A 12,612-nucleotide genomic window follows, 5' to 3' on the forward strand; every position below is an offset into this window, starting at 1 on the left:
CCTATAGTTCATATGATGTCATTATAAGTATGACCCTGTTCCTCGATTTGTATATTTCTAGCCATAGCAGTAATCAAAGTCTGAAGTTCTTTTGGATTATGGGCCAGAAATGGCATTTTCTGGGTTTGGATCCGTACTAATTTTTCCTCAGGTGCAAGGATTTCTTGCAGTCCCCCTCCCCCCGCAGCTGCCTGAAATTTCCCCTTGAAATCATATACTGGGAGGAGAGCTCTCTTCCTCAGGAATAGGATTTCAGGAGGCATTTTGGGCTGCTGCAGGAGGACAGAGGCAGGAGGTACTTCTGCCTGTGAAAACGTTAGTTCATATCGACTGGTGACAAGGGGGAGAAATCCCACTGTCTCTGGATAAGATTTTTGTTTGCTGTTTCTATAGGTCTTCAAAAGTGGATTTGACAGGAATTCTCTATGGAGTTTTTCAAAATCCATGTTTGTAGTGGAACAGTTTGAAAAGGTAGGTGGAGTTCTAATCTCTTCTTAAGCAACCTGCAGGTGGGATCTTTTCAGATGGATATTGGTATGGAGAGAGAGTGATGTTTACAGGGATGCTGGAGATTGCACTGCAGGAAATATATGTCTATATGTTTGATTCAGCATTGCTTGGAGTTGCCCTTTTCTGTGTCAGGATAGATGCAAAACCGACAGCAAAAGCAAAACACTTGACTGGGTTGAATCCTTTATAGATTTGGAGCTTCAAAAGAATATTCTATACATTTAGCTGTGTAACATGGAAAGCCAGAATTTCACTCAGTGATAGCTGCTGGGTTTCTGGAGAGTGACTTGTTGGTAACAAATGAAATGAACTGGTGAGAGATAGTGGCTAAGAAAATGAGCTGTGATCCAGGAGTTCCCTGGTTCAGATCTCATCTCTATTACAAAGTCAATAGGTGGCTTTAGACAAGCCAGTCTCCCTTTCACCCTCACAGACTCCCATCTGCAATATGGGGATGAAATGCTTCTGAAATACTTGTAAATGTAAACAGAATCTCAAAGTACTGCCAATGTGTCAGGAGAGATGTGGAGGCAAAGCATGTATAAAGTTGCTTGTATGAACTAATCTTAGTTTTGATCATGGTTTTCAGTCATAATTGGGTAACCCATGGAACATTTTGTAAAGTTTTCTCAGCTGTGCAGTGGAGGCCTTGCCTCCAGTGCTACGTATTGACAGAAAGAATGTGGTTTCTTTGGGGTGGGGGACTTACTTAAAGGTTGGTTGTACAGGCAGTGAGAAATCGGAGAGGTGGAATAGAGATGGGTTTGTCCGAAGCAGGATGGAGGGGAGTGAACATGGAATTCAGGAAAATTTTAAGTTCACGTGGAGAATGTTGGAGTGTGGCACAGAAGCCCTTGGATTATGTAATCAAGGGAGAATTGAGAGTAGTATTGTGCCTTCTTAGTTCAGTTCATATGTTTGAGGCACTGAAAGAGAGATGCATCAGAATATTGAATCCTTGCTCCTTGGAGGATTCTGGCATTCTATGCTAAATTTAGCTAAGGAGCTAATACTAAAGAAAGGGCCCTAGTATTGTGATAACTTGGCCCAAACCCATTCTGGTTCTCTAGTTCTGGTACATTTCAGGTCTGCTACTTGTTTCCTTGGAAGTGAAGGCACCTGTTACGATTTATACTCTGTATTTCTTCTCAGCAATTCCTTCCCAGCCTCCTTGAATACATTGAGCATTGCATCTGTGGAGATGATCCTCTGGTCCAGGAGGAGGCATTGGCAGTTTTGGCTAAACTCATCCTAGAGAAAGCAGAACCTCCCACTGTGGGTTCAATGGCCTTTGAGAAATATCCCCTCATCTTTATGGAATCACATCAAGAGTATGTCTCTGATTTCTTAAATTTCTTTTTTATTTTATAAACACAAAAAATAAAGGGTATGTCTCTGAGATTTTCATGGAAGCTTGTTAGTGCAGTGTTGCTGAGGAAGCTGGCAAAGCAGTTAAGCGGGTATGGATGGTGATTTGTTAATGGCTCAGTGGTAAGCACACTTAAATTCCCTGGATGCGTTGGCTGCACATTCAAATGGGCGGAAAGCAAAGTGAAAAGAGGAACGTGTTTGTTAAAGGCTATGTCCACCAGTTGAACTGGCCTAAAACCAGAACGATCCATTGATTTAAGGGATGTTTAGATTATTTCTCAGCTTTTACTAGTCCAGCAGCCCATCTGGTCCAGCATCCTGTTTCACACAGCGGTCAACCACTTGCCCTGGAGGGCAAACAGGGCATAAAATCTGAGGCCTTCCCCTGCTGCTGCCTCCCAGCATAGCTTTGCACAAGGGCATTACAATATTGGCTGTTTTATTTTCAGTCTCTTTCCTAATAATTCTTAGCATGGCATTTTCCCCCCCCCCCCCCACTGCTGTTGCACACTGGGTCAACATTTTCATTGACCCTTCCATAATAACCTCAAGATCTCTCTCTGTTATACAGGGACCAGTACACTTTTTATCTCAGTTTCAGCCATTTCAAACCCCACCAACATATATTTAAAATTAGTGTAGAACTGTAGATCCTCCTGTAGCTCTTCACAATCTGTCTTGGTTTTCACCATCCTGAATAATTTGGTATCATCGGCATACTTGACGACTACAATGGTTCATCCATCTCACTTTAAGAACCAGGCTTCATCTACCTTGAAATGAATGAGCTGAATTCTATTTGACTTCACTAAGGCTGAAATTACACTCCATACAGATTTTGTAAGATTATTGTGAACTATCAGCTATCAGTAAAGAGTTTAAAGATTGGAAGGCTGAGTCTGATAACAAATTCTGTTAGAGGTGATAACAACATGTCCATAGAGAGCGGTGCAAATCTGGCTCTCATTTGAAAACCAAAACGGCATGTGTTTTTTGAAGTAATACAGTAATTATAGATGTCTGGCACTAACATATTGTTTTTTTGAGGCTGTATTTGAGAAAGAGAATTACCTGTTGGGGTATACTCACATACTTTTGATATTTATAGCATGTTATTATGAAATGTATTGTAATCACTTCACAGAAGACGAATTTGGGGGATTCCCCCACTGTTGTACATGCACTGAGTTTACAATTTGTATGTTGCTATCCTACTTAAGTGTATTTGACTGTATTTCATACTGATAATGATTGCACATGAAAATTTGGAATAAAAATGTTATTTAAAAAAGAAAGAAAGAAATTTAAATCGAATATTAGTTGAAAGTATCATTTAAATGACTGAAACGGTACCTCTTTGCAAGGTCACAGGAGAAAGCTGCAAGCAATTTTAGTTCGATTTTTGTTTTAGGTCTAGTAGAAGACAGCTCAGAAGTAAGAAAATGGAAGAAAAAGAACAGAGGACTGTGCTGGATTACATTCTGTCTTGTCTTCAGTTACCAGAAAATAGAAACATGGCTGACCTTTCACGAGCTTGGGCAGCTCTTGTTGTCCTTCCACATATAAGGTAAAAGAATAAACTGCTGTACTTTATAGTTAACCTGACTTAACACAGATAGGCTGTGTGTACAGTCTCTGATTTGTAAATCCTAAGGGAAGTAAATATTACTATTTCTTTCAGAAATAGGAGAGCTAGAACCATGACATCCACATATTTACTATTATTAGATGACAGGTTTTGTGAGAACATTGAGGCTGACTCCTGTAGCTGTAGTCAAATAAACTGGAAAATAAGAGTCATAATCTTCTTTGTGATTTGAAGGGCAGAAGGAAGCAGTGATGGGAGGAAGTAACAAAGACATTTTGATGTACTGACAGCGCAGTCCTAAACAGAGTTGCATCCCTCTTAGTCCATTGATTTAAATGGAGTTACAAGGGCGTAACTCTTTTTAGGATTATAGTGTAGATTGTTACGCAGAATAATCTGGAACCTGCATTTCGTCATCCTCTGCAGTGTTGCAAATGCTCCTGGGGAACAGTTCTTGTATTATGCACTGGTTACTCAAGACAGTATCTAGGAGGGGAAAGCCTCATTTAGTTAAGGTTTTGGTATGCTTGACTTTTTCCCAGATTTCCACCAACATTTTTTTAACTGCAGCAACAGATTAAGTTGTACTTCTGTATTTGACAGGCCAATCGTCAAGGAGCACATCCTGCCAGCAGTTACAGGTTTCACTGAGTATCTCTTTGCTGCTGTTGACAAGAGGCAGCCCAACAAAGGTCAGTGCCTGTTTTCAATCATCACTCTTGCTGGACAAAAGTGCCTAATGTTAATTGTGCTGGAGTTGCAGAATCCATGGTAGTGGGGTGAAAGCAGGTTGCTTATTTGTAACAACACAGATTTTGAAATAAAACAAAATGTTTTTACAGGCAGGGAGGCTGTAGAGCTTGTGTGGGCTTGGCAGGGTTCCTGGAGGTGAGCCAAGAGCTGGGAACATGGATCTTTGCACACACATGATGCTAGAGGCTGAAACAGAGGAACTAGGCATGAGTGCAGCTAAGTGGGAGCTTTTGAACCAGTAATGTGCCTGTCCTTCTGCAGGCTTACATAGGAGGCTGGGCTCCCTACCCTTCCTGGTACTCTGGTTATAAGGTCCCGGCTCCTGACAACACTTAAAACAGCCCTTCCTCCTCCTGGAAGACGCTGACATGAGGTAGGCCCTGGGCTGCCCTTTGCGTTTTCTCTCACTGGGCCCATGCCTCTGCCCTGGGCATCCTCTGTCTTTGTTCCCAGTGTTCTGAGGAAGACTGCAGGGTCTCCAGCAATGCTCCCTCTAAGCTGTGGGCTCCTGTGAGCAAAAATTCTACTTTGTGAGCTACTGGCATTAAAGTTGTGAGCGAGTGATTTGACTACTGCATAAATTAGTTTGCTCTGGAGCCATCCTTCCTGGGCTAAGACAAAAATCTGTGAGTTGGAGGCTAAAAAACTGTGAGCTAGCTCACACTAACTCAGCTTAGAGGGAACACTGGTCTCCGGGTCTTGGCTGGGATCCTGTTGTGGCTCCAAGTCAGTCAGAGGTCCTGATGGGGTGCTGGTCTCTGCAAGGGTATCCTGCTCTGTTGAATCCCTGGAGACTGGGCCTGGGCCTGTTTTCTGGGCAAGCGCCGCGGGGTCTGCCTGCAAGCTTTCAGAGGGACATCTATGGACATCTTGAGGGACATATATGGACATCTTGAGGCCTGTGAGGGACCCTTCTATCTCCGAGGTGCCATTATCAGCAGAGCTGAGACAAGTCATGACAGTTGGCTCTGTAGGGCCACACTCAAAAGCCCCTGACCCAAACTCCGATCAATCTCATCCCTTGGATTAGAAGGGACCTATGCATCAGAAATGGCAAGACACTTCCTTGTTGGTCAGTAACGTCTAGATAGAGGTCGACAAACATGGCTAAGAAGGGGCCTAGAAAGATATTCAGAGTTGCCCATTGAAGCAGAAAAAGACCAACATCACACAGAATCTAAACTTTCAATATTCACTTGAAAACCACCATTGGCTATGTCATGATCTGGGCTGTGCCACCAGAGGCCTACTAGGCCCAGGGAGCCCGGCTAGCAGTAGACCCCAGAAGGCCTTGGGAAGTTTTGGCACCGATTTTGACCAATAGGGAAGAAGAGGTGTCATGATCTGTGCAGGACTGGGAGCAAGGCCCAGTGCGGCCTGGTCCCAGGAGAGACCTGCATGGCAGTAGAAAGCAGACAGCTTACAATCCCCATAATGCTTAGAGAGGGTTATAGCCAATCAGTTTCCAGAGATTCTGTGAGGAGATTCTGACTTAAGATGTTAACTCTGAAAAACGGTGTTCTTTCGTCTCTGATCTGCGGTCTGGTCTCACAGAGGGGACAGGCTGGTCTGGTGAGAGAAAAAGATCCCTCACTGGGGACAGGGTGAGAACAGGTAGCATAGCCTTGGCAGGCTGTGGGCCTTGAAGTAGTAACCAGTTAAGCGAACTAGGTAGTCACGTTAGGTTTGTGTTTATTTTGTCGGTTAAACACTGTTAGATCTCTTAAAGCACCTTGTCTTGTTTTCCATTCCCCAGTACTGTTTTAACCATTTTGTTTAATTGTTATCTGCCTGGTCATCACACCTATGTTCTTGGCTTATAAAGGGTCATTTTTGGATGGGCTTGGGAGGGTACTCTGGGCCTTCTCAAGGGACCCGAAGTCCAGAGTGGTGGCAGTGGAAGGTGACGACCCCCTGGGGTCATGACAAGAGGGCTGGGGAGTAAAAGAACTTGTGCAAGAGAAAAAGCTATTCTTCTTCCCAGGGAACAGGGCCAGAAGGGAGGCTGCTGTGGGGAAGAAACCCTCATCCTGAGGGAAGGGTGAGTAGTCTAAAGCCACTTGAGATAGTGAGCTAGGGACAGTATATATTTAGACGCGTTAGGGCATTTGATTTCTTTTCTTTTCACCCACTTACTATTATTATTCTGTACCTTGTTTGTTTGACCTCCTATAAAATAAACTATTTTCATTGTTCACTCTGCCTGGTCCTCACACCTATTATTCGGTTAAAAGGGAGGTCTGAAGGTCTTGGGAGGGTGCTCTGGGCCTTCTCAAGGGATCCTAAATCCAGAGTGGTGGCAGTGTCAGGTGACACCCCCAGCCGAGCTGTGACAGGCTGCTATTGTCTGTGGAAGCAACGTGGCATCACTCCTGCTTTCTGGTGCTTTGCATTCGAAAACAGAACGAAGACCTGTTCGGCTTTATATTAGAAGTGAAATAATGACTGCATTTGGACTGGGTATCTTGTGCCAATTAGAGTTCACAGGGCTGTCATTTTGGTTCCCGGCAACTAATGTGTTTTCCAGCTAATGCTGTGAGCCGCAGATGAAGCCCCGGCTAGCTGCAATGTGTGTGTAATTAAAAATGCTGTATGTTTGTCTTCCCTATCCCCCACGAATATTGTTAGTCCAATTGTCAAAGAGTCACTGTAAATCGCTCTGAGCCTGCAGGTGTGTAAGAAAGAGCGATCAATAAATCGAAAGTATAAATAAATAAATAAAAGTAGGTGATTGCAGCTGGTGGCATCTTTAGGACCTCCATCCCTCTAAAGAGGGAGAAGCCGATTCTGCACCTCCCCATGAGATGGAGAGTTGTAACCCCCATTCCTCTAAAGGGCTCTGTTTTCACACTAGCAAGATGGAGAAGTTTATTCTTGCAAAAAGCTCACAGACCGATAGGGGGGTTCAGACTGCAGCTTGAAAAATGCTTGAATGCAGCATCTGAATTCTGACTGGTTTTTCAGGTTGAAAAATGGCTATGATATTGCATTGTAGTTTGACACTGCATAAATCCATCTGGAATATCTATGATAAAGTGATTAAACTGGTGCACTGACATTGCTGATATACACAAAGGTGCATGATGTACCATTGTGCAAATGTTGGCACCTGGCTATTACAAAAACAGCACTCCAGCACCATGGTGGAACTGGCCAGCTGGTTCACGCCCGACAAAATAAAGGGAATATTTTGCTCTGTACTTGAAATTATTTATGTGGTTGTATGTTTAATATCCCTTCACGTACATTTGCAACTCTTTATGTATCCATTCTTTCATTTCCAATGGTGGTGTTTTCTGTTCTGCAGAATATCACTGTATATTGTTTTGCATTTTGTATAGCCTGTTTAACCTGAGGCATCTCAAAGCACTTCTCAATGTAAATTAATATACACTTTGTTGCTCTTCTCTTATATCCCCAGGAATTTTGTTTGTGGCCTGCCAAGCTGTGAGTACACTGCTTAGCTTATCAGAATCTTTGGAAATTCTGCATTTGTTGCCAGTGGAACATGTAAAGAATTTGGTGTGGTAGGTAGCAAAGAGATGGATTTTACTTATTTATATATAAGGAATATTTAACTGAACATTACTTGTTTCATATTATTTCATGTAAGTTTTGGTAAATTATATAAACATATGGAGCAGAGGTCCATCAGTGGCTATTAGCCACAAGGTATAGATAGGAACTCTCAATCTGGGGCAAGTGATGCTCTGTATTCTTGGTGCTTGGGGGGGTGGTGGCAACAGTGGGAGGGCTTCTAGTGTTCTGGCCCCACTGCTGGACCTCCTGATGGCACCTGGTATTGTTGGCCACTGTGTGACAGAATGTTGAACCAGATGGGCCACTGGCCTGATCCAACATTGGCTTCTCTTATGTTCTTATGTTCTAATTGAGGTTTTGGTAAATTTGAGCTCATGGAGTTGAGTTTTCAGGGAGAAGGGAGCCAGCCATATCCTCGTAAGCAGTTGTTGCTTAGAGTATTTACAACCACGTCTCCACAGCAGAAGTTTGGTTCATTGGAAGCAAACCTCTGCACTACGTGGAAAACTGTATGGTGTGAACATAGCCTTCTGCAGAAACACTTGTTTGTTATTTGTGCAGCAAAATTATTGTGTGTTATATTACAGAGTAATGTTAGCCAGAGGCAGGTGCACATCCCCAGAGCTTATAGTCCAAATTGCTTCATTGGTAGTGAATTTTGTGTTGTGTCATATTAATGTTTGTATTAAAATTTTAGTTAGTTTTTATTGTAATTGTTGCTAGTTTTTTATTGAGTTTTTTGTATTTTTTTAAAAAGTTGTAATTTGCCTTGATTTTCTGTGAGAAAGGCCAGGAGTATAAATGAGGCAAATAAATCAATACATTCATTTTGAAGGCAGATATGCCTTTGTGCATGTGTAAGGTTGGTTCTGCCAGTCTTGAAGGCTGCTTAATGGTATGCTGATTAGTGAGTGTTCAGCTTCATCACATCTAGTGTCTGAGGTAAAAGTTTTGTATGTTATTGGTGATGGTGTTTCTTTTCCATCCATTTGCTCTTGTATCTGATTTCACCTCCTGTTTTCATGCCCAGCACCTTTCATTCAGAACCATCTGCCTTGCTTTTGGCTGATCTCTATTATACAAGATTAGGATTGTGTGGCTACCGGATGCATTTGTCCGAGGAGAATCTGATGGAACTGTTTTCTAAACTGCAAAGCAACGTTTCAAGCAGTGTGTCCAAGGTAATTGCTTTATTAGTCGCTTCTCAGTGAATGCGCTGTATTTCATAGAATCATAGAGTTGGAAGGGACCTCCAGGGTCATCTAGTCCAACCCCCTGCACAATGCAGGAAATTCACAAATACCTCCCCCTCCACACTCACAGTGACTGCTGTTCCAAGCTCAGAAGATGACAAAAAACCTCCAGGATCCCTGGCCAAAAATTGCTTCCTGACCCCAAAGTGGCAATCAGCATTTCCCTGAGCATATAAGAAAGGGGCACCAGAACTAAGCACTGAGGCAACCCTTCCTGCCCTCCCCCTCATGATCTGCCTAAGTTCACAGAATACGCATTGCTGTCAGATGGCCATCTATTTTCTGTTTGAAAACCTCCAGACAAGGAGAGCCCACCACCTCCCGAGGAAGCTTGTTGCACTGAGGAACCACTCTATCAGGTTCTTCCTAATGTTTAGCCGAAAACTCTTCTGATTTCATTTCAACCCATTGGTTCTGATCTGACCTTCTGGGGCAACAGGAAACAACTCCACTCCATCCTCTATATGACAGCCCTTCAAGTACTTGAAGATGGTCATCATATCACCTCTCAGTTGTCTCCTCTCCAGGCTAAATGTACCCAGCTCCTTCAACCTTTCCTCATAGGACTTGGTCTCCAGATCCCTCACCATCTTCGTTGCCCTCCTCTGGACACATTCCAGCTTGTCTATATCCTTCTTAAATTGTGGTGCCCCCAAGCCGAACACAATACTCTAGGTGAGGTCTAACCAGAGCAGAGTGAAGCGATCCCATCACTTGGTGTGATCTGGACACTGTATCTGTTGATACAGCCCAAAATCACATTTGCTTTTTTAGCAACTGCATGACACTGCTGACTCATGTTCAGTGTATGGTCTACTAAGACCCCTAGATCCTTTTTGCACATACTACTACAAAGATAAGTCTTCCCCAGCCTATAATTATGCATTTGATTTTTCTTACCTAAATGCAGAACTTTACATTTATTCCCACTGAAATTCATTTCCTGTTTTGCAGTTTTTTACTGTTGAGGTAGAATTCTTTAATTAAGAAGATAGCTGGTCTCTGTAATAAGACTTGTTTGAGTTTGACAAGTAAAAATAGAAAAGTCAATGTTTTAATCTATTCTCAGTTACATTTCTTTCATTATGCCTTGTATTTTGATAACATAGGTACGACTATTAACTGTAAGGATTTTAAGTCATTTCGATGTCTCGCTTCCTACATCGACTGAGGTAATGTTTCAAGTTGTGATTTAATGTACGAAGCTTCTGTGTGGTGATGTTGTGCATATGCATGAGTGTGGAATATATGGTTCAGGTAGTACCTTAAAAGTTTATAGGAACAGTTAAAACATAACTCTTCTTTGGTATGAAGTTCATTTCTGAGTAATTTTAATTTAGATCTTAATGATTCTGTATAAAATTTAGGGGGAATATATAGTTTGATATTGTTGTACTTTCCCCCCTCCTTAATCGGTAATGCGTTTCGGTGAATGGCTCCCATTTAAATTAAGGGTGTATCCCCCCCACCCCCAATTCAAAACACTTGCTTGGTTTCATGTGTATGCCAGTTGTCAGGTTTTTTGCCATCCTTCCATTTCCCTTATACGTATTTAACATGTTGGATTCTCTGGTTTTAGTAGCTTCTCTTCTTGGTGTAAGTTATGAATATAGGTTGATTTGTTTAAAGACATCTTGTAGCAGCAACTGTGTTTCTCTGGTCTGTGAAGGATGCGGGCTCAGGAGAGCTACAGTCTGTGTTTGCCATATTGCTTCAAGCTGAACTTGTGCCAGCGAGTGTCAATGATTATCGTGAGAAACTGCTCCACTTAAGGAAGCTGAGGCATGACACGGTTCAGTCCTTGACCCCAGAGGGACCTTTGCAGGAGGTAAAATTTCATTATTCGTTAATTTCGAATATGTATTATCCTCCATTCTACCTTGCGGAACTCAAGGCAGTTTACAATGTAAATAAAACAGCAATTATGAAAAATACATAAAAGATCAGAATTTAAAAACACAATTTAGGACAGTCAATAAAATAAAAAACTAATTTAGTAAAATGCAGTCCTAAAAAACCCCATCTTCAACTGCCTCCTAAAGTAAGGTTTCCAGGTGCACCTCCCTGGGATAGTTGTTTCATAATTGTGGGGCTGCCACCAAAAAGGCCCTCTCTCTCTTGTACGGACCAGATGAGCTTCTTCTCTAAAAGAAGGTCTCACACCAGAACAGCTTCCTGTTTATTTTGAAATAGTGGAGTTTAATAACAGGTGGTCACTAAGATGACTTGCAGCAAGAATCAAACTACTGTCAACTCTGTCTGAAGTGGCAATCCGGGGTCCCATGCAGAGGTCCTCCACATCACCTGCCTAATAATCTTGTCAACTGAAGATGCTGCGGACTGAACCTGAGACCTCCTGCATTTAAAGCAGGTCCTCTGTCACTGAGCCACAGCCCCACAGAGTGAGGGGGGTTTCCATTTCTCTCCATGCAAGAGAATGGGTTGTCCCTGTGCACATGCAGCTGGGGCTTGTAAATTACTTTTTGAAACTCGCTTTTATTGTGTAGATTTGGAATAACCTTGATATGGGGCACTTGTAAAAGCTGTTTAATTTTTTTTAAAGCAATCTTGTTACCACTTCATATTTTGTGTACTCTTCAAAGAGATGAGGTCAACTGTTCTCTGCTGGTTCATGCCCTGTCCCTGGCTTTATTTAAAATAAATAGGGTAAGGTAGGAGAGAGTTAATATAATTTTGTGAGCTACAGTGAGTTTGCATCTTATACAAGGACAGCAAACAATAGGGGCTTTTAAGCTTAGTAAACAGATGACCAACAAATGGGCACAAGCTGGAGGGGGGAGGCCATGACGAATTGCAGGAAGTGGGAAGTGATTTGGAGATGAAACCCCCCCCCCCCCCCGTTTTTAGGGGCTTAAGCAGACTGGTTCAGTCTCTTCCTCTTTTTCCTCCCTTTCATTTACTGTCATCTACCCATAACAGGATAAGTTTCTGGAGCATATTCATTCTTTATCAGGATTTCCACCCCCACCCCCCACCTCAGATGATTTAAACTCATAGTTTTCTGTACACTCCAGAATATGTAGGACTCCTTAGTTTGCCTGTAGGTGACTTGGTTTTTCCACATTCATAAACAGCCACTTTGCTGTTAGATGTAATAATATGATAGACCTGCATAAAAGCCTGATTTGTTTGTGATAAAAGAGCATTGGTAACTTTTCACTGTTATTTCATTCAAGTTAAAGGGGACCAGCTGGAAGCATAAAACAATGTGAATTTTTTGTAGAGTTTGGAAGATAGGCATGAGCTGGTGGGAGGAAGCACTTCTATGAATGCTCTAAATGCTGATCTTTTATGAGTATTAGTTCTGTTTGGATCTTTAAAAATAAATCTTTGAATGTTATTTTAGGTACCTCTTCGGTATTTACTGGGGATGCTTTATATTAACTTCAGCCCTTTGTGGGATCCTGTGATTGAGCTCATAACGTAAGTAAATTTTTCTAGGAAAATATGCACAGTGGAGAACGTTAAATATCTGTAGGCAGCAGTGTCCCCTCTAAGCTGAGTGAGTGTGAGCTAGCTCATAGTTTTTTAGCCTCCAGCTCACACAGTTTTGTCTTAGCCCAGGAAGGAGCAAAC

The 12,612-nt window shown here is 42.3% G+C and overlaps 1 protein-coding gene across 1 annotated transcript in view; it reads left to right on the forward strand.

The window, feature by feature from the left end:
* Positions 1-12,612, forward strand: part of UTP20 (UTP20 small subunit processome component) — an 82,442-nt gene that overhangs the window by 13,186 nt on the left and 56,644 nt on the right. The window contains exons 11-19 of the mRNA XM_015421304.1: positions 394-471; positions 1,663-1,841; positions 3,314-3,448; positions 4,073-4,161; positions 7,644-7,749; positions 8,793-8,943; positions 10,125-10,187; positions 10,685-10,843; positions 12,383-12,459. Coding sequence (XP_015276790.1) covers positions 394-471; positions 1,663-1,841; positions 3,314-3,448; positions 4,073-4,161; positions 7,644-7,749; positions 8,793-8,943; positions 10,125-10,187; positions 10,685-10,843; positions 12,383-12,459 — 1,037 coding nt within the window. The remainder of the gene's footprint in view (positions 1-393; positions 472-1,662; positions 1,842-3,313; positions 3,449-4,072; positions 4,162-7,643; positions 7,750-8,792; positions 8,944-10,124; positions 10,188-10,684; positions 10,844-12,382; positions 12,460-12,612) is intronic.

Source organism: Gekko japonicus, unplaced genomic scaffold (assembly GCF_001447785.1).
Source record: "Gekko japonicus isolate JY-2015 unplaced genomic scaffold, Gekko_japonicus_V1.1 scaffold443, whole genome shotgun sequence".
Lineage (NCBI taxonomy): Eukaryota > Metazoa > Chordata > Lepidosauria > Squamata > Gekkonidae > Gekko > Gekko japonicus.